The sequence below is a fragment of the Abramis brama genome, assembly GCF_963993115.1.
Source record: "Abramis brama genome assembly, chromosome: 11".
NCBI classification, from domain to species: Eukaryota; Metazoa; Chordata; class Actinopteri; order Cypriniformes; family Leuciscidae; genus Abramis; species Abramis brama.
The window spans coordinates 28,227,163-28,250,756 of NC_139973.1; the positions used below are offsets into that span (position 1 = coordinate 28,227,163).

General features: G+C 39.4%; 1 protein-coding gene across 2 annotated transcripts in view; it reads right to left on the reverse strand.

The window, feature by feature from the left end:
- Positions 1-23,594, reverse strand: part of lhfpl4a (LHFPL tetraspan subfamily member 4a) — a 97,840-nt gene that overhangs the window by 5,989 nt on the left and 68,257 nt on the right. Inside the window, exons 2-3 of one of the 2 annotated variants that reach the window (XM_084129398.1) lie at positions 21,602-21,838; positions 17,961-17,977 (exon numbers count right to left, since the gene is read on the reverse strand). In XM_084129398.1, the coding sequence (XP_083985524.1) occupies positions 17,961-17,977; positions 21,602-21,838 (254 nt within the window). The remainder of the gene's footprint in view (positions 1-17,960; positions 17,978-21,601; positions 21,839-23,594) is intronic. The other variant, XM_084129399.1, reaches the window with a different exon arrangement.

The window sequence follows — 23,594 nt, forward strand, 5'->3', positions numbered from 1 at the left end:
CATGGATAATGGTGATAAACTTTGATAAACTTTGATAAAGCAGAGCGAGCGTTTTCAATGAATTCCTATGGAAGTAGGAATGAACTAAAAAACGTTCGCTCTTCTCTGCCCGTTCCTCGCCGTGGACGCGCACCGTTATGAATGCCCATGCAGCCGTGAACATTTTAGTTTAATTTTAAAATTAGCGCCATTTCGGGGGCGGATTGCTTGAATTTATTTTACAAAAGCACAATGTTGTGTTTTATTTCGACTGTACACAAATATAAGTTAACACTTTGCAGTTTGAATGATGTCCTGTATGAACAAAGTGACAGAGTATCTTTTTATGTGTCCACTGTTCAATCGCGCCTGCGCCACACACACACACACACACACACACACATTCCAGCATTGCAATCTTGACATCGCAGTCTGTTCATTATAGCCTTAATAAAATAAAATAATAAAATAGTCAACCTAACATATAAAAATTACACTGCTCTGTTTAAATAGTCAGTAGTACAATTCATACTGAAGTACAAAGCCTATAATAAACAATAGTTTAGCATCCAAAAAATGTAATTATATATATATATATATAAAATAGGGGGAAAAAAGAATATACATATTTATATATATATATTTTTAAGTGTGTGTATGTATATATATATATATATATTTTTTTTTTTTAAGTGACAAGACAGAGAATATTACTTATCTGATATATATATATATATACCGGCTTGGGCCCGCAATCGTTGCTCGCAGCTATATTTATCATTTTATACATAATTAAGACATACTAAAGAATTCTACTTGGTCTTATAGCCTATAAGTGAATCTATTTTTTTTTTTTTTTTTTTTAAACAAGAAAATGTTCCTGCAGGTAGAAATCAATGCAAGTTCTAAGTGAACTGACCACTAGTGGCCACTAGTGTTATTGTAACCAAATTACAAGCAATAGCATAAATAAACACCACAGAAGAAAGACACAACTGAAATAAACAGTGCTTATCAGGTTTTTCATGTAGGTCTAACTAAAGTTTTTAGGTACAGAAATTGAATAAAGTAATCAAATGTAAAATAACTCCATAGTCTTAACTGTATAAATGAACTATAGATTAATCCTTATTAAAGTTACAAAAGTTATTCAGTGATTTATCAAAAGTGATTTTTTTCTTTCTTTTGTTGTTTGATCTACATTAAGGACAGTCAGCAGCAGGTTTATTGGGCTGCTGTCACTTTAAGACCTAATGCACGGATCCAATATACTGTTACACATGCGTTTTCTTTTTCAACTGCGTATGATCACTTAAGACTTAAACGGAACTTGCTCCATGTGTGCGCGCTACTGATGTGTGCACGCAGAAAACTTCTCACACAGTGTGCGAGTAAAGAAATGAGTTCTCTTGAGTCTTTCACTCTCACCCAGGGCCATCAGGCAGTCCTTACTGTCGAGCCCTAACAGGTGAGTTTAAACGAGAATGCACTTGTTGGCGGTAATGCATAGACAGATATTGTGTGAAGATGTGGAAAGTGTCAAAATAAAGGTGCCACTTAATTTTTTTTTAGGTATTGTTTTTTACGCGTTCCATCATTACACCGTATCGTTAGTCATTTGATTGATGTATCAATCCATATCAATGTTTTGTTACACCCATAATAGCTAGTGGATAGCAGCATATAGTGTTGTGGTGTTCCTCTCACAAATGTATCATACAGCCTCATAACACTTGGAATATAATACACAAGTTGTATGAAAAAGAGCAGCCTGAGGAGTTAATAATATTTTGTTGTAGACCTTTTGTTAAGGTCTTCATGTATCTCTACTGGTGGAGCATGGCACTTTCAACAACTCCCAGGGAACATGCAAAATAATAGAAGAGTAAAACGAATCTTGAATGTTTTGCAAGTGGCTTAATTGCATGGGAAATTTCTGTGGTCTTTTCTGAGGTTGAATTTTGAATCTACTGTAAAATTTTATTTAAAATTTAAAATCCAGGTATATGTAGATTTAGGGTTTAAGAAAATGGCAATACCATAGTATTATGATGAATGGCAGGTAATATCCAGCAATATAAAATGGTGTTTTAACCAGTTCTTTATTTACCTTTGCACTGCATACAAGCAGAGACTGTCTCCAAATTGTGTGCAGCACTGCATTCACGATTGAGGTGGGCGGAGCCACTGTATGAGTTTTTTCCGACAGTTTGAGGATCCACTGTAGTTACGAGCTTTAGTCACAAGCTCTAGTATACAGCTACTTACAAGCTCTAGTATTCAAGCTATGGTATAAAGTTTAGCCAAAAAAGTTAACAAAAATAACGTTATTAACCAGTATTTTTTCTAATTAAACTGTTTTCGGAACTGTAATGTTACAGAAGGAACGGATATAATACTGATTCTGTTTGGAGTGAACCGATGTCAAATTTCCAATGTCATAGTTCTTCTCTCCCGTGGACTGATCCAGAAGTGAATCAGTGAATCTTAAGGCCACTCAAGGCCCTCTGAGAAAAGCTATGAGTGGGGGCACCTGGCTGTAGTTCCAGACATGGTAAGAAGTTGACAAACCTGTGTAATAAAGTGATCATTGACTCCATCTGAACACTTTCAGGCAAGATGATATACCCCAAGAATGACACCACCTGGACATTTGTATATACCCCTTATCTGACAGACCAAGTTCAGTTCATGCAGCTCTATGCTAAGGAGCTGACGATTTAAATAAGGGATATAACTAAAGGAGACATACAAAATGTGCAGTAGCCTAATGTGGGTCCCCAAGACCAGAGTTAAGAGATCCACTGTTATAGATGAAGGCGAAGTCCTGCAATATGACATTGATTAATTCCTGGAAGACAACTGGGGCATTGATCAAACTAAAGCATAACTAAATACTCAAAGTCTTTTCATTATTAATACAGTCAAGGTATTATGCATTCAGGACATCCAACTTTGTAAAGATGGTGGCTCCTTGCAGTTACAGAGCAGAAGACAAGTCCTGCATAGTGAATATGTGGTGGCAGGGAGACACCCACCTTGCTCATGAAGAATAAACCTAGCTCCGCAGGCCATGAATAGGGATAGATTAGGCTGACTGCCACTACCTCCGAGATGTATTTTTCCGTGGGTCCAACTGGTGCAGATAAAGTGAAAAGTAAACCATGATGTAAAGATATAAAGTGAAGAGGCCACCATGAGGCAAAGATGTGCAGGAATATACAGATGAGTATAACAAAAATAAATCAATCTCCTTTCAGTGGTTACTGCAAAGGAGAATACTCTCTGGAGTTGTTGCCTAGGAGATTTAAGCCAGGCATTGACCATTGAGGGCGCTGGTCCCATATAATCTTTAAGCTAATAAGGTTAAGCGCATTTGGCTTGCTGTCCACAGTGGAGGGGCTCGAGGAATCAGCTTCAACTCGAGCTTAGATATACTTCCCAGTGAGACTACTAATGCTTGGATGATGAATATGGTAGCAAGATGCCTAAATTATGTTGGGGAGGTGGAGGGATGCCAAAACAGCTGATGCCAGACTAAGGTGAGCGGCTGCTTATATGCTCTGGCGGTTAATTCAACGATTAGATGGGTTCACTTCTCCCGAAATTACGTTGTGAATTTCACTTAACGAAACCAACTGTTGGTAAGCAATAGACACCTAACAAGTGATAAGCATCTTCTTTTACAAAGCTTGCAACTGAATAATGACTAATGGCTTGCTGCAACATAAACAAACAAAGTTACGGATGAGTATCTTATCCTTTATTTTCAACAACAATCCATTTAGACTCAATGACATAGTCCAATATTCAACTCCCCTGATGAAGGTGAAAAAGAAGATGTGCTTCCCTGCAGTAAACTAAACGATATTACTTATTCATCTCCTTGGAGAATTCGGAAAAAAAATTACTACAGGGGAGCAGTCTTCCTGCACGGCCACTCCCAGCAGTAAGCAACATGATGATGTTAATGAACTTTGCTTTGAGGGTTGATTGATGGAAACCAGCAAACACTGGAAGAGGAATCAACTAAGTTGAGACTGATGAGACTGGCTGCATAAATCTCAGACTTTCCCAAAACCTTGCTGAGCCTCAGTGGACAGCCTTGCTCTGATTCCATGCTGGCTATTGTAATGCCAAGTTGAACAAGGAATCACTAGCAGATGGTCAGTTCACAGATTTTAATGAGAATTATCCAGAAAAAGGCAAACAGAAAGAGCTGCCAACAATGGGTATCTGCAGGGCAGCAAGGCATGCAAACAGACTAGCACCAGCAGAGCATAGTCAATAAACAGGTGAAGAATCTAGGAACCAATGAAACACAAAGACAAAGCATGGGGAATTAACTGAATGGGAATGGCAAGACAGGTGAAACAAGACAGACATGAGTGATTACATAAATGATGAATTGCCCACAAGGTTGGGAGTCTATATGGAAAAACAGATGAATGTGACATAATAAATAACAAACATTATACTTAAACTCCCTAATGCAGTATTTATAAACACCGGTCCTGGGGAACCACCGCTCTGCACATTTTGTTTGTTTTCCTTATTTAATAGACCAGTGGTCTGTTGCACAAAGCTAGCTGAACAAACTCTGAGTTTCAGAGTAGGTTTAGAGTTGACAAATCCAGATAAATCCAACCTGGTTTAGATCAGGTTCAGTGATCTCACAAAGCTCAGTATAAAGTTCTCTGTCAACTCAGGTTTGATCCAGAGTTTGCGATTAACTCTGAAGCATGTGTGCACCTGAAAGTGTGACATGTGCGGCAAACAGCCAATCACACAGAACATGGAGAGCATCAGTTTGATTCACTTCTCGCAAGAGACGGCGCAATTCACTTCTCTTCTAAAGATTAAGAGATCATTTTGAAAATTATCATGAAATTAAAAGCGTTTACAAGGCAGGAATAAACATTGCTGCTGCAGCCAAAGTTTGAGAAGGCAACTGAAAGAAAAGATCTGACTTTATGAATGCATGATGTAAATCAAAGAAATTGGCCTAATAATTATAGGTTCACAAAGACCTCAAATGAATACACGTTGTTTAAAAGCATTATATATGAATACATGTTTTATATGTATATTAATTTAAAAGCAAAGTTTAATATGACTTGTCAAGTAATAGGCTGTAATAATTATATGAATATATTAGATTAATTAAAAGTAATTATTGTTAAAAAGGCCCATTGTAAATTTTGTATTGAGTGTGAGACTTGCTCTGGCAATCAGCCAATCTCAGAGCACGCTGTCAAAGCAGCAACGTGAAGACACTAGGCTCCGCCCATCTCCAGCAGGTGGCATTAGGCTTGTTTGAGATGCGCCTTGCCTCGCCTGAAATGTGTGCGAGAGTAGGCGGCTGCAGTGAAGGGAGGAGTGAAAAAAAGCGCAGGCAAGCCGGACAGATCTCTCTTCTCGCAGTGGATCTGACACCTGTGAGATCAAAGATGGATATCGCGGGATTCACGCTCGTGCACAGTGTTGCTAATAAACTGGATGTTATTCAAGTTCTGTTGCTTTTATATGAAAATAAATAAAATGAACAAGACACCCAAAGTACTTGTTATTTAATTCCATACCAAATACATGTTTATCAATATTTTTTTTCTTTACAGACATATGTGTTTTTATTTATTTTATACAAATTAAATTGCATAACCCAAAGAGATCGCACTGTCAGATAGTTTGGGAATATTCACACATAACATATACACATAAAACACGATATTAGAGTTTTAAAATCAAAACATTTTAAAAGAGAACAATACATCACAGTTGTTTAAACCATGAGCATTAAGCTGTGTCGTCAGCAAGTCGTTTCCCATCGTGCTTTTGATCAGCGCAGTAGGTGGAGAGCAACAGCGCTTGACTGCAGAATCCGACACGTGCGCCTTGCGCTCGCGAGAGATTTTTGACATACGTCAGCATGACATCAGAGCAAAGCGGACCGCACTCGGACACATTTCTAACCGGCATGCATCTCGCGCTGATCACCGGTGATCGGTTCTGCGCAGATTTTGCTCATCTCAAACAAGCCTATTGATTATCATTTGTAGTAAATAGCTCTGCATGGGGTGAGTGTAGCAGACAGACTCTATGCTTTCTTGCCATGTGTGCGTGTGCGTATAGAATACGAGTAAGTTGGTTTATGTATTTCAACTCATGTTGACTGTTTGATGAAATGTATTTGTTTGTTTGGTGCTGTTTTGTCTGCTCCTTGTTTGGGGATGCTTCACATAGAAGTAGGGATTCATTTGTGTTCACATGATGTTGCTTATGTTTCATGGAAGCATTTCTGCTACATCTCATTGTATGTATTTATCTTGTTATTGAATTGTTTTTGTTATATATATATATATATATATATATATATATATATATATATATATATATATATAATATAGCTTTGTTTTAGACCACACCCATACTCATGGCCTCACAAATGTACTCATCTGCACTTATGTGCTAAACCTTTATTGAAGCATATGGAATTGTTATGTTGAAAATAAAGCTGCAAAGAAAACTTTCTGCTGCTTCTTCACCCCCTCTAATCTGAACTAGTCCCCCACTGGCAACCCCAAACTGATTGATAGTCAACAGTTTTCTATATGGTCCTTTGAGCCGGAGCAAGAGTTTTCCACAGTTATGGAGAAGCAGATATCAGCTGAAGTCCCTGTTGTGTGGCCCAGGAGACAATCGTCTTTTCCAGCACATTTGCAGGATTATGATTTGACTGGTTATAACCTACATCAGGGCTATTCAATTAGTTTCATTCGAGGGCTGCATTATCAAATCAAAAAGTTGAGGTGGGCCGGTGGGTTGGTTTGGGGGTTTATCTTATTTATTGAAACATAACAGTTTCAATAAATAAGTTAAAGTAACCCTAAAAAAGTATGGTATTTACTTGGAAATGTGGTACCCAACAGTAGCCTATGCAAATATATAAAACCATAATAAATAAAAAACTTGATAATTTACAGCTGTGTACAACTATTTTCCTTGGAACAAATAAATTATTTATACAAACTTATAGCTGTTGGTGAGAAATAATAATAATTTTATTTATAATTGTTATGCTTAAATGAAAATATTCTGACAGTGAGACTTGTTAACCACAGGCTACTCACTCCCAATGTATAAAAAATGCCTAAACACAAGTTAAAAACTATACGCACCTTTACAAAGAAACTGACATCATTTCATAACAAGCATTAATTATATATTCCTCTACCCAAAACTAATGCAATATAAATCACTATATTTACTATTATACTATATAATATTATAGTATATATTTACTATATTTATTTATTACTACATAGTATTCAATATAAATAGGCCTATTGCACATTTCTGCCCAACCATGGTAAATTACTACAGTAAATTCATGGTAAATGTTTGTAAGGGTGATTAGGGGATTTAAAGTCTTTCTAATTCCGTTCATGCCACAATGTTTCTCCTGCTTTCCTCATCAGTCTTGTTGAATGTTGAGGCTGTTTCATCCGATTTAATACTAGATAAATCATCGAGTGTCGAACTGAAACGCTTCCCACTGGTTGTCGCAACGCTGTTTAATAACGGTGTCCGGGACCGGGAGTAAACGCAACTCCGTGCTGGGCTGTGTTGAAACAACTGTAAACAGCGCTATTTGTTGTTATACTGTACTGAACGAGAAACCGCTTCAGATGATTCAGTGACGGAGCGGTCCGAATGAATCCGAATAGTTTTAGACCGTTATGCAAGCGCGTTTAGAATCGAACCAAAATAATGATTCATTCACGAATGATTGGTATCGCTGGTTCAGTCGACATAAATTCGGAACACATATAATAACTGCTGAAATATTCGCATGTAAAACGTTTCTCAGGTCAATCGGAGGTCAATCAAACTGAATTAGCCGCACCGCCAGGAAAAGAGGAGGAGAGAGGTTGGTGCCGTCGTGCCGCATGGAGATGATTGGCGGGCCGCATTTGGCCCGCGGGCCGCCAATTGAATAGCCCTGACCTACATAGATCCTTATCACCACCCAACTATTCTCACAAATCTTCTTGTGCTGCATCTGTCGACGAGGATGTCAGGATGGACACCCCACAGGCACCAGCACATCATAGTGATTATCACAGTCCACAACGGTGGAATATAACAGATCAGTGGGACCAGCAAATGGAAGCCCTGCGGGATGAGAATGCTGATTTAAGGAAACTCCACCGAGACCTGATTATCACGGTTCAGCAGCTGAACGAGGAAAGAGATGATCTTAAGCAGGCCAACACTAAGTTCACATCACAGATGTCTCAATTGGAAGAAGAGGTGAAAGAATTGCTAAGTTGGCGAAATCAGCAGTCACAATTTCCTCAGATATTATCTCCACTTCCTGTATCTGGTTCATCAAAGACCCAAGACCGCTCTAGACCAGTACCAGCCCCACGAAGGTCCAGAGTAATTGAGCCGGTATCAAACGCAAAAAATGCCCAGGCATCTTATGAAGCATTACAAGATCGTAGAACAGCGGAAAGTTCTGAAAGCTCAGAGGATTCAAGCAGTCAAGAAAGTCATTCCTCTTCTGTTGATGATGGCATGAGAAACCTGCGTCTGCGCTCATCCAAGGTTAACATCAGTCCACCGATTGACAGACAGATCAATAGGAGTCAAGACCTTAGGTCAACATGGTTCCAAGAAGTCATGTCCGATCACCATCTCCACAATCTTCCATCAGGCCACGGCACAAGTTATCATCTAGGAGTAGAAGGCACCACCACTCTCCAAGTTTATTGGTTGAGCAAGAAAGAGTATATCGTGGACCTACTCCTACGATTCCTGACCTGATTCACCTAAACCCCAGAGAGTTTGCACGGCTTAAGATTGCTTTGGAAAACATTCTGCCAGTTGATTCCACAGAGCATTTCAAATTCCATATTCTGCTAGAACATCTCAAGCTTGAAGAAGCTCAGCTAATTGCTGAATCTTACAGCAGTTCACGTCATCCTTATACCAAAACCATGGGTGCCCTCAATAAGCAGTATGGTCAGCCACATCAGATGGCGTTGCAGCGAATAGTGGAATTGATGGAGGGACCAAGCATCAACACTGGAGATATCAGAACCTTCCGAATGTATGCTCTGAGGGTGAGATCCTTGGTGGGAATGTTGCGACAACTAGGTAAGCCTGGTAAAGTAGAATTAAAATGTGGATCTCATGTGTCCAGACTTCTGGGTAAATTGCCACATGATCTGCGAAGCAGTTTCAGAAGATTCATCTATTCATTAGATGTAAAGACTGGAGCTTAGTGACTTACAAAAGATAGTCTTACCCAGATGCTATTGTACTGCACCAAAGGATGATCTTTTCAGCCAGCGAGATATCCATATCTTCTGTGACGAGTCAGCTTATGGGTCGGTCGCCTATCTTCGAACGGAGGACCGGCAGGGAGAAGTGGAGATCACATTCATAGTGGCCAGATCAAGAGTGGCTCCTAAGAAACGGCTGTCAATACCTCGTCTAGAACTATGTGCAGCCTTGACAGGTGCACAGTTGGCTAAGACCCTTCAGAAGGAATTGACTTTGCCTATTCGACAAGTTTTCATTTGGACTGATGCCACCACTGTTTTGACCTGGATTAGATCCGAATCCTGTCGATTCAAGGTTTTCGTTGGTACAAGGGTGACAGAGATTCAGGACCTTACCAGCCACTGTGAGTGGAGCTATGTGGCTTCAGATAGCAACCCGGCAGATGATATCACCCGAGGGAAAAGGCTGGCAGATCTAGGGCCACAAAGTCGTTGGAATACAGGGCCCCCATTCCTTCATCTTCCACCTGATCAGTGGCAGGTTACACCCCCATCCTCTTTTATTGACAGTGATGAACTAAGAAACTCTACATTCTGTGGTCTGACTAATACTGCACATCGCTTGTCCATGCCTGAACTAAGAAACTCTACATTCTGTGGTCTGACTAATACTGCACATCGCTTGTCCATGCCCGATCTAAGCAAATTTCTGACCTTTCAAGAATTACTGACAGCCATCGCAGAATCTCTCAGGGAGGATGGGGACAATCTGTCAGCTGAAGACTTTCAACAGGCTGAGATAGCTATCCTTCGGCAAGGCCAATGGGAAAGCTTTCCCTCCGATATGGCACTACTTACAGCGGGGAAACAACTGAATAGCAACAGTCGGCTCCTTAGCCTTGCTCCCGAACTTGACTGTGTAAGTCACCTCCTTAGGGTAGGAGGTCGTCTTCACTGCTGTGAAGAGATTGAGCCTGAGTTGATGTATCCTATTGTGCTGGATTCCCATCATCCTGTCACTAACCTTCTTATTAAAGACTATGATGCAAAGCTGCTTCACCCAGGACCTGAGAGAGTACTGGCAGAAATGCATAGAAAATACTGGATCCTTCGGGGTAGGGAAGCAATCTGACATTATCAGCGCAAGGATTGTTTAGAGTGTCAGAAGCTTCGTAAAAAGCAACAGATACCCAGAATGGCAGATCTGCCTCCAGCCAGACTATGTCTCTTTAAACCCGCATTTTATTCTACTGGTGACTGTTTCGGGCCATACATAGTAAAAATTGGACGGAGAAATGAGAAGCGCTGGGGTATTTTGTTCAAGTGCATGACTACTCGTGCGGTGTACATCGACCTCCTTCCAAGACTTGATACAGACTCCTTCCTTATGGTCCTTAGGCGTTTTATAGCCCGACGTGGGAAGCCTTTGGAAGTTTTATGTGATCAAGGTACGAATTTTAAAGGAGGGGAAAGGGAGCTACGACAGGCATTTGGCGAACTAGTTCCAGAGCTTCAGAAACAGCTTGCCAGTCAGCAGATTATCTTCCGTTTCAACCCACCTCATGCCCCACACTTTGGTGGGTGTTGGGAAAGGGAGATTCGTTCCCTGAAACAAGCTCTACAGGTCACTCTGGGAACTCAGTCTATACCCGAGGAAACTCTTCTCACTACACTCATTGAGATTGAAGGGATCTTAAATTCTAAACCCCTGGGGTATACCTCCTCGAATGCCTCTGATCCAATTCCTATCACTCCTAATTCGCTCCTTATGGGGCGGCCTGATTCATCCCTTCCTCAAGTGGTATACCCTCAAAGTGAAATACTGAGTCGACGTCATTGCCAAGTCCTAGCAGATCACTTTTGGAAGCGGTTTATCAAGTTCTATTTGCCTGGCCTTCAGACTCGTAGCAAGTGGCAACGAGAGTCACCCGATATCAAGGTTGGAACTACAGTTATGATTGTGGACCCTCAATTTCCCAGGGCCCTGTGGCCCACTGGTCAGATCTCACAAGTATTCCCTGGGGTGGATAAAAAAGTCAGGACTGTTGAAGTGAGAATTAAGGACAAGTTTTATGTGCGACCTGTGGCTAAGGTTATACAGCTTCCTGAGATTCCAGACTAAAATTGGACTTTGACCTTTTTATAATGGGCAGATTTCCTCATTCTTTAGAAATCTGGGGGCGGCTGTTAAAAAGTATTGTAAATTCCATTGTAAATTTTGTATTGAGTGTGAGACTTGCTCTGGCAATCAGCCAATCTCAGAGCATGCTGTCAAAGCAGCAACGTGAAGACACTAGGCTCCGCCCATCTCCAGCAGGAGGCATTGATTAGCATTTGTAGTAAATAGCTCTGCATGGGGTGAGTGTAGCAAACAGACTCTATGCTTTCTTGCCATTGATGTGTGCGTATAGAATACAAGTAAGTTGGTTTATGTATTTCAACTCATGTTGACTGTTTGATGAAATGTATTTGTTTGTTTGTTGCTGTTTTGTCTGCTCCTTGTTTGGGGATGCTTCACATAGAAATAGGGATTAATTTGTGTTCACATGATGTTGCTTATGTTTCATGGAAGCATTTCTGCTACATCTCATTGTATGTATTTATCTTGAATTGTTTTTATGTTGTATATATATATATATTGTTTTAGACCACACCCATACTCATGGCCTCACGAATGTACTCATCTGCACTTATGTGCTAAACCTTTATTGAAGCATATGGAATTGTTATGGAGAAAATAAAGCTGCAAAGAAAACTTTCTGCTGCTTCATGTCTCTAATCGGACATCTGTGGTGAACTAGTCCCCCACTGGCAACCCCAAACTGATTGATAGTCAACGGTTTTCTATATTATAATTAATTTAATATAAATATAATAAATAATTAGCAGCAAAAGATGAACAAAGATTTTTTCACTATTAAATGTTTTAATTTGGCGCGAGACAGGGCGGGGGAGTGGCTTTATTGCACATGTCACTTTGCTCACAGGTGATTGGTCCAGTTTAGGTTTGCGATCTCTAACTCAGAATAAAACCTGGGGCATGTTCAAGTTCAAAACGGTGCGCAACGTTTTGCTATGGTTTCCGGGTTGAACGTCATGTTTCCTGGAAACGGCGTGCACCGGTGTGCAACGGGGTTTGAGATACGTTTTCTCTTGTTTGGTGGGTGTGTCAGAACTGCAGTCCAATCAGCAACAACATGTATATAAAGCACGTGGTATTAAAGTGAACTCGCACAATGGGTTCAAGGAAAGTATTAAATTTACAAATGTGTTCGATGCAGCTCGGTATACGCAACAACTGAGGATATTAGAAGACATGTTTGTCGAAAGTTTTATTGTAAAAAATATAGGATATCAACAAAATGATGTAGTTGTTTATTTTAGCTTCATTGCAAGTGTATTGGTATAGAAATAAACAATGGTAGTTAAGTGCTTTTCCTAAAAATGAGAAAGAAAATACAGGGTATTAAAACAGTATGAACTACAAATAAAGTCAGTATGTGAGGCTAAATAGATGTGTTTTAGTCTGAATTAGGTAAGATGTTTGCTTCCATTTCAGTTTCAGCAATCCCTTCTCTCGATTGGGATGTTCTCTTTTGTTCTGGGCGGCAAGTGCAGTTACTGTAACATCGGGCATATTTTGTAGTATTAAACACATATTTATACCGACTTCATCAGGCTCCGAAAATTCTTCACAGAGAACACAAAGAATAGCCTTCTCAGCTGCCATAGTTGCAACTCTTGCGTCATCAGAACAGTGTGTTCAACGCACCACCGTTTCTGTTTAAAAAACGTTGTGCAACGTTTTGTCGGGGCTGAACGCAGCCCTGCTCTGGAGCAGGTTAGCCGTGTAGCAAGTTACCATGGGGATGAACACCGCTAAAAACCAGTCCACCTTCTTCAGCCTGAAAAACCAGTTTGCTCAAACTAATCTTGAATTTATGGGTAGCAACTGAAACCAGCTTTGTGCAACAGGCAACTTATTCAAATCACCAGCTCATTAGGAGAGAGCTTCATGAACTCAACTCTGTGAGTCAGACTTCAGAAAAAGGTTCACTGTCTTCCTTGCTGTTTTAATAATAGCACTTTCTGATGACTCACGTTGAAACATCAGCCAATTTAACAAAAATGAGATTACACACATGAGTCATAATAAATCATTGTGGGTTTTGGGAGCAAATGCAATTTACAGTAAAGGATGATTTACACAAACAATAATTTGCCATACACAAGCAATATTTTATATTTAAATAAAATATAAAACTACTAATAATCTGCATATGACACTTTTAACTCTGTGGCAATGTGTCAAACCTACACCCATAATTGTACACCTTTCTTAAATTCAGTACAACTAGGATTGTCACTGGATTTTTGTTAGATTACCAGAGAGGTAACTTTTCGTAACCTAAAAATTTTATGATCAGGATCAGTTTCTGATCAGTATTTTTATATGAGAAGCTAGAAGCTGAATACTTGACTCTTCCCTCAACATGTCTTTATTATGACTGTGGGCACATCTCATCTCAACTTTGTAACATGAGTTACAAAATTGTGTTTCCAAGAAATCCTTAGGCTGGAAGTATGAGGCTGTGCTTTAATTGGAAAAAGTTTTGTTGGGTTCAGTGGTGTAACTAGGATTGTATGTATGCAAAAAACAATTAATGGGATTTTTACCACTATCTGTTAACTTAATTTTAAAGTTAAATTTGAGGTAAATAATCATAATTAACTCAGTTTTGCCATTAAACCCTGGCAACCACTTAGGGGTTGTTGCAGTGCTTAATTTGTAAATGAATAATTGCAGGATCAAAAACAGCTATTAAAAGGCACTGTGTCTGACACTGACCATGCAACTTCAGTTTTCCAGGGATGATGTCACTAAACAGTGATGGCACAACTATAAGAGCATCATTTATATGATTCTGCATGGCCCTATCTACATGTAAATATGTTGAGACCAAAAAATATTATTCTCTCTCACCTTTGACGTCGTTGCCTCTTCCATTCCATTTCTGATTTCTGATTATGACTAATCTAACTCCCGTTGCTTGTGACTCCCGGTATCCTGATTAGTATTAGTATTAGTATTATATCCATCTTCGGGATCTCTTTTGATCAGAAACACCATCAGCTTTTACTTGTGGATATGGAAAATGAAAATAAGCTTGACTGTCTTTTTGACATTTTGGCGATATTTACTTATTTTTATTAGGATAACTTGTCAGGCATATACACTCTCTCCAAACTTTAAGCTTTACTGCATGCAAAACAATAAGCAGTAAGCACCAACGAATGACAGTGATTTTGAACTTTGTCAAAAATATATATATGCTGAGGGCCAATAGCAAAACATAACCTCCAAATATATCTGCATAAACCCACGCTCTTTCGGTCTCTCACTCACACAATTACCATGTAATGAACTTGTTGAAGAGATAGTTCACCCAAAAATACAAATTCCTTCATCATTTACTCCTCATCCTCAAGTTGTTCCAAAACTGTATGAGTTTCTTTTTTCTGTTGAACACAAAAGAAGATATTTTGAAAAATATGGGGATGCACAATAACCAAATAGTTGTGGGGCACCTCTGCCTTCCATAGTATTTTTTTTTTTCATACTATGGAAGTCAACGGTGCCCCACAACTGTTTGGTTACAAGTGAAGACAACATGTCTTCCTTTGTGTTCAGTAGAACAAAGAAATTCATACAGGCTTGAAGTTGAGTAAATGATGGCATGATATGATGAAATGATAATGTCGTAGAAATTTTAAACTGTATATTAAACTAACCATGTTTCTAACATCTAACCTTATTTAACATCTAACATTTGAACAGGATGTACTGTACGAAACCAATGGAAAACTTGTTAGTGAGTGTGTGCGTGTGTGTGTATAAATAACATAGTTTGGGAAATGAAACTAGACAGTCTGTTAGAATCTTGTGATTAACAAATGAAGTCATCATTAAAACAAAGTTTGCTTTACCTAGTAACAGAGGGGTTTGCATATGAAGAACCAATCAAATAGTGGGGAAATTATGTAATGCAGCCTGACATTTATGCCATACTGTACCTCTATACTATAAAAACGGTTGTATTCTTGTGCACTGTGGGATTGTCTCAATGGAATTTGTCTGAGATCCTCCGGCCTTGATTCTTCTTGGGCGAGTTTCTCTGAGTTTCTTGGGAACTGCTTGAAGACTCTCCTGGCCATTATTAAAGCATTTAGAGGACATTTGCTGATGTCTGTCTGTTAATTTCTGCTGCGCAGCAGGTCAGTTTAGGGAAGCAAGTAAGTTAGGGTAAGAGACTTGGCCAGTTGTCGACAGAAGACGCAAAGAGCTAGAGTATAAAGGTTATTAAGTGTCGATTTGTAGACGCTCGGTGTCAATCAGTAGACGCGACAGATTTTATTTATTAAGTGTTGATTTGCAGACGCTAGATAGTCAAGTTTAGGGAAAAATCCACTACAATAACTATTCCTTTAATGCCGGGTTGTTTAAAAACAAATGCCAGAACACAAAATCCAAAATTTGACATTTTCTGGAACAGGATCCAGCAGGATCCGACTCAAACTTAAGCACTGGGTGGTTGCAGAGTTTAATGGCAAAACTGAGTTAATGAAAGTAAAATACAGAAATTAGCCATTGGATTGAGAGTTTGAGGATGATAAAGATGGAGACTTTTTTGAGGATGTCAATTTAATCGAATAGTTCACCCAAATATTTGCATTTCTTTCTTCTGTGGAACATAAAACAAGATATTTTGAGAAATATTTTTGAGAATATTTGTAGTGTTTTTCCCCCCTTTCTTCCATACAGTGGAAGTCAATGGTCACCAAAACTGTTTCGCTACCAGTGCATACAGGTTTGGAATGAGGAGAAAATGGGTGTACATGATGACAGAATTTTCTTTTTTTGTGAACTATCCCTATAATTTCTGTCATTTTATTATGCAGGATGGGACTACACACAGACAAACCAATAAATATAACAGTATTCATCAAATCCAGCCTATAGTTGGAGAAGATAAACAGTTTAACAACCAGTTGTACATTTCGGCTATGTACACAAGTTTTTATACAAGTGCCGTTGTTACTATTTTAATTTTTTGAGAGTTGATTTGGCTGTAGAATGTGATTGTTACTAAAATTACCAAAAAGACCCCCCACAAAAACCTGTAGGTAAAGCACTGAGAAGAGGATCATATTTATCTGCAGTCCTCAGCTTTTTTCAGTGACAAACGCTTTGAAAGTTAAATTTAAAGACTAGAAATTAAACACTGAATATGTTTGAACAATACGGTTTGAAGATGTTTTTTTCCTAACATTTTAATTTTAAGGTCTGTCATTTTTAACAGTAGATTTAGCTTTGGCTGGAAGAAAAAACAGTGTCTGAGTGTTTCAGAAATACATTAAAAAAAAAAAATTCTAAGTATTGTAAGATAATCGCATTGTGTACCCAAGCATCATGAATTTAATCAAATTGTGAGCTGGGTGAATCTTTACACCCCTAGTGGGGAGTGTTGACTTTAAGGCACTGGTTAATAGTACATCACTATTTTTTTAAGGACTACACCACTGATTGAAACATTTCTCTAATACAGTGCTTCTCAAACCTGTCCTATATTTCTCCCTCATCTAACACGCCTGATTCAACTCATCAGTTCATTAGTAGAGAATGCAAGACTCGCATTGGGTGTCTGATAAGAGAGATATACACAATGTGCAGTGCTGGGGTCCCAAGGGCAGGTTTGAGAAGCACTGCTTTAATAAGTAGGACTGCATGTGAATGCATAACAATGTGAAATGATCAAGTGTGACTGCTTCACCTAAAACACACAATAGTTATGCTATTGCCAAGGAATTTATAGTACACACAAAAGAGCAAAACAAAGGAGAGTAAAACACCATTTCATAATCACTGGAACCGACTGTAGAATCAGCAAATATTCCATGTGTGAAGTTCCTTGTTAAGGATTAAAGCTACATGCTATGATTGCATGCTTAGTTTTTGGAGGGAATGGATCAACTGATAAGAGACAGCTAAGTTAAACTGTACTACAATTAAGTTTACTCCAACCACACGAAGAGAAGAACCTACATGTAGAGGTTGCTGGGGATGAAAATTGCTGTTAATAATATTCTGATAACATTTTTACTGTATACATAAAATACCAACAATCAGGTGTACCAAATGTGCAGATTGTAGAGTTGTTAACACTGCAAATATAATATTGTGTGTACATGTGTGTTAAATGCCTTTGTATATTGTAGAAGATTTCATTAGCTCAGAGAAATGTTTACTTATCATTTTGGTTTACAATGTTTTATAATATAATAGTCTTGTACATGTTAGACTCAAAAGGCACTATATTCATGTAGTATAGAACAGGACAGGACAGATATTTGCTTCCATGCTCTGCAACATAGCTTTTGACACATGCACTTTTTTTCATGCAGTCTTTTCCTGCTATAAACAATAAATGTCTTGCTATGATTTTTTTGTTTATTGTCTACCCATTGAGTGACATTCATAAATAATATGTGTGCTAAAATGGGGATTAATCTAAGATAATTTCTAACCATGACAACAAAGAGTACATATAGTAAGGAAGGTGCTACAAGACTACAAGACTTTTTACAAGAACTTCACACAACCACAAGATTCATAGCAGCAGAACAACTTACCCTGGATACTGCCAAATCTGTGAAGACAGAATAGAAGTGGTTATTTAGTAAGGCGTGTGTGTGTGTGTGTGTGTGTGTGTGTGTGGTCCTGGTAAACCCTATATGGGGACAAAATGTCCCCACAAAGATGACAATATCTGAAATCCTTGTCCTTGTGAGGATTTTTTTTTTTATCCCTATAAGGAAAACAGCTTATAAATCATAAGTGATGTTTCTTGAAAATGTAAAAATGTAGAAAGTTTTCTGTGATGGGTAGGTTTAGGGGAAGGAAATAGAATATACAGTTCTCTATCGATGCGGTTCACTTGTATTGCGTCACTAGCTGCATTGGGGAAAACTCATTTTTCTCTGATTACTGAAGCCTTATAGCCTGGCAAGCCAGACCCACATCAAGATGTTGGGTCTAGGAACTCACCATTGGCAGGGCTCAATCTGAGGGACGGGATAAACGGTTGTCTTTCAAATTCCCTCTGCATGCAATAGGATAGCGCTACAACCAACCACAGCGTTTTCCCACCAGCGGAGCTAGTTGACAGATTAAACTTTTGCCGTATCTGGTCGGCAAAACTACGAACACATCTTCCTTTTTTAAGAATGACTTCAGTGCCGTTCTTTGTTCTTTTCTCAAAGAAAAGCTTAACTCCAAGTCCTCAAGAGTCGTGGCCAAAGCCGATTCGAAAGACCACTGTTCGCCAGCAGCAGTAGCCATTCTTTGTTTTCAAGTAGCAGGAAACCATCGCAACTGTCGTCATTATGTTAAGCCCGCCCGTCGACTCTATACACGATGTGATTGGCCTAACTAGAGTTTGGTTTTTCCAGCTCGAAAGCCAAATAAAATTTGCTGCCGCTAGGGTGCATCTAGATTTCTAGGCTAGAAGTCTTATAGAATCACAAAGTGAAACTGCATGAGCCAATGGTTATGCTGCAGAGCTGCACGAACCAATGGCTACACAGCAGAGCTGCATGAACCTACGGCGCTAAAACCTGCCAAAATGGAAACAATGATGTCGCAGGGCTGAGGGAACGGGACTAAGTGAGCTCACGCCGGCCCATATCCCGCTTGTCAAAAAGGATGGCAGCCGCAGGCCCATCCCTCGATCTCGGCCTTTCAAGATGTTAACATTTGAAACAAATCCTCTCGTAAGTGTGTCCAGGGGATTTTTTTTTTCTTTCAGTGGATCTGATAGATGCCTACTTTAATATCCAGATAGCCCCCCCATCACAGACCGTTCTTGAGATTCGTGTTCGAGGGTGTGGCTTACCAGTATACCATCCTTCCATTCGGACTGTCTCGCGCACTGGCTCTCCCCTCTGAGACAGAAGGAAGTGCGCAATTTGAAATGCCTGGGACTCAGGATCAACATTGCCAAGAGCTCATTGTCTTCCAGTCAGCGAATCTTGAATCTGGGAGTAGTTCTGGTTTCGGCCCAAATGCGGGCCACGCTCACACCAGTTTGTGCTTTGACGATTGGTCAGGGTCTCACCCCCCCTCAGAACATTTTAAAGAATGCTGGGCCTTATAGCATCTGCATCATCAGTACTTGGCGTTTTGGATGCCTTCGTATCAGGGTGGACCACGGCTGCATCATGGCCCTGGACCCTTGGAAGGATCCTTGTCGGTTCCAATCTGGCGTGAACCTGGGGTCAGTCTCCAGAAGGAAGGTGGTCTCGACAGATGCCTCCAACAATGGTTGGGGAGCTCTGTGCGAGGGCAGGCTGACTTCTGGCTCCTGGTCGAGCACGGAAAAATGGCTGCACAACAACTGCCTGGAAATGCAGGCAGTCTTTCTGGCCCTCAGAACCTTCCTGACAGACCTGAAAGGATACCACGTCTTAGTCCGCTCAGACGAATTAGCATTGGTGTCCTACATAAACCACCATGTTGTCACCTTTGGCTTTTGGCTTGCTTAGTTGAGGACACTTAATATTCAACAATATTATTGATCTGCCTGCATTGACACCATTATATGAGAACTGAACTGAGCTGGACAATGACATACCTGTTTTATCACTTAATGAATAATGAATACGATTTAATGAAGAGTTTATGTTTAGGGGTCAAGTAGAGTAGAGTGGATTAAAGGCAGAGAGGGGAGGTTTGGCAACCTTTTTTTGTTGATTTTCAGTACATATGGCCCAGAAATCACAGATGTTGTGCACACACTCTCTTCTTATTTCTGTCGTCGTTGCATGTACCCTCTTTCCAAATTAGTTAGCAGCAATGGTGTGCCGTCAGAGCCAGCAGGGCCTTCTCTGCTGGCCCTGTCAAAATAGAAAAATAGATATACAGTAGATCGTTACTGAAGGCCCTGACTGAAACCCCACGGTACGCTACTGGTTAGCAGAAAGCAAGGGTGATAGAGGACATGCGTGTGCCATGACAGCTGTGGATAGCTAAGTTGCTGGGGAGAGAAAAGGAGATCCTTCCATCTTCCTGGAATCTGACATGTAACCATGACAACTTCCCTAGTTGATTTGGAATATGTTAAATGTGGGATCAGTAGTTTTTGAAATATGCTGTTTGGATGTTAGTCAGTCCGACACCAACAACAAACGTGTCAGCCAATCAGCATTAGGACGGAGAGAGAATGAGCAAGAGGGAGATTTGAACTGAAGAAAGACTGCAGAAATAGAGATGAGACACAATACAAAAGAGAAAGGCTCAGAAGAAATTACTGGAAAATAAAGGGTTATGTCTGGGCAAGAGCTTTAGGACTCGTGTTAATATTAGAAACGCTGTCCAGCGCTGGAGAGAGCTAAGTGGGAAGGCCTGAAAACAGACGAGGATGTTGCTTTGATTCGGGTCCACACGTGAGTAACACTGGGTTTGAGTGTCATTGTGTGTCTGGAGCTGCTGTGCTGTTGGCAACTAACAACCAACTCTTGTTTGTAATTACTATTTTGTAGTTTACGTACATTTTTTGTGCTTCCTTGTCATTCGTTCATCATCTGTGCTTTATTTATCGTGAAGCATTATTCTGTTGCACTTCTGTATAAACAGACATTCATTCTTGGATTGCATTGAGTCCAGTTAGTGAAAGCTTGCCCAGTGACAAGCTGTTGTACCTCTAAATAGAACTTTTGCACTTTTTTTGTGCACATTTTGCACATGCATCACTTCTGTGCTGATGATAACACTCTCTGCTTCAATTAATGTTTGAGTTTTGCGGTTGCTCCATAAGTCTCATCCATTATTGCTCACTCACATGTGGATCTAGGGCTACCAATCTTCCATGCTTACATATCCCCATTTGGAAGGAGTACAGCTTAAATATGTGACATGAACAAGCAGATGGTTTTACATTTGAGAGTTGCATCTGAAATTCTTCTTAAACCAGAACCTGAATTGATTTAAGATTGGATTGCAATGCACTTGGTCTGTTCATGGTTGAATAGTTATGATGGCCAAGTGTAAATATCCCCAGGCACTCAAGCTTGCTTACACATCATATCAGTTACCAAAGAGGAGCAAAAAAAACAAACAAGATGACAAAAACAACATATCACAAAAATCCACAGCAACACTGCAACTGTTTTGTCATATCAAACAATAACCACTATATTGACTGGCTATGAATAATGTTATCTGCTTACTTTATAAGGTTGCATGCATAAACAGTGATCTGTAGGGCACCCCTCACCTTTATTTTCAGCCTTGATTTCTTCGTGCATAAAGTCGTTCTGGCGGTTTCCGAGGACAAAAGCAAGAAAGGACAGGATGAGAGCATCTAGGATGCCGATGATGGCCAGTATGTAAGCCCAGCGAACAGAACAGTTTCCCAGTGTGTACTTTCCTGTTTCCTCTCCGCACATATCCCGGATGACCTCTGCATCCCAGCCATCTGGGAAAATCAAACAGCCCAGCACCAGGCACACAGCTGCCAAGAGAGAAAAGTTGAGAGACTGAGACAAAGGATGATTTAACAAAAAAGAATATTCATTTAAAAAAAAAAGAAGTAGATGTGTGATTTATATGTACACTAATCACACATCAATTAGGGCAAATTAATAGTTTTGTCATAGAATTCAAAAACAGCTTGAAAAAAAATTTGGTTTTGTTTTTTTGGATTGGTTTTACAGTGTTTCTGTGCATCTACACAGCTGTAAAATTACTGTAATATTGCACTAGTACATTTCATTCTTAATTCCTAATTCTTAATATTACAATATATTACACATTCTTAATTTGTAATTATTTTGTGCAACTGCTTGTAGTTCATTTAATTAATAATAAATAATGAGGGTGTGGGGGTGGTAGGGAAACCGTCAAGTGCTTTTGCACTAGGGCCCATATAATAACAACACTGTTATTAATGTTGCTTTAATGCACTTCAATACACTAGTTTTCAAAGTCCCAGGTTGTTCCTAAAATATGGGGTTGTAGGTGTAGAGCAGGTGTCCAGCAAATGATTATTTTGATGACTGAGCACTCCGATAACTATTTTGGTCTAACATTTTAATTACTTGTTTGAGACAATGCACTTATTATTTACATACATGTTTTTACATTGTACTTATTATATTATTTTAGTTAACTGCATATAATTACATCTGTAATTAATTTATGTGATTACATCTATAGTTACATGGTTGACCCTTCCCTTCCAACCCACCCTTAAACCTATACCCATACCACCAAACCTGTCCTTAATCTTACCCATATCCATCTCAATAGCAGCACAAGTGTTTTACAATTCAACATGAATACATTAAGTACACTGGATTTCTTTTTTTAATGTAAGTACATAATAGTTAAAGACACCTAATATAAATTGTGACAACTATATAAACTATATAAAAGGACATATAGACCTCTTTGATAAATTGTCTTTTAACACGTCTGAGAGATTTACAATATCAATAATGTTGGCTAACTGGCTGAATGCCAATCTATTGTGAAGACTACAGTGTGCATTTCAAGTCCCCTCAGTTTTATTTATAAATAAACAAATAGAACCTCCACCTTGCTGCTGCCTTAAATTTTAAACTGTTCACCTCAGCCTTCATAATCAATAGTTTCCGTTTCCAACTAATTTTTCAATAACTCCAGCATTTACATAATTTGCTAAAAGCATTTAAGTTAGTTCCATGACAAAGAACTCTTTATCTATTCCACTACAACCCTCAGTCAACTTCATTACTCTAATCACTATGAGTCTCTTTCTTTTACACTATCTCCTATCCATTATCCCATCTCACTCATAAGACCTCCAGGACTGTGCTAAAAATAAGTAGGCAGAAGAAAGACCAAAATCAGTAATCTTGTGTCTAATGTCTAATTGCAATATGGATAAATCTTTATAAATACTTATTTTCCTTGCCCACACAAACCTCATAAGCCTTTTAGATAACCTGGCCACATCTGCATTCAGGGTAGGGAGAGATCTACTGTGACTGTGATTCCAATTCCAGCCCCGTCCAAAATGTACACCCCATAGTGACACAGCTCTGCTGACTCATTTAATGTCAGGCAGGAGTGGCATATCCTCTAGTTTACAGCTTTGGTACTATGGGGGTTGGCACTTTACAGACACAACTAGCATGACAGTGCGAATCATCAACCAACTGACATGTCTTCTGCCCCAACTAATGAGTGACCTAGAGAGGAGAATAGTCCGGTCCCAGTCTGAGATT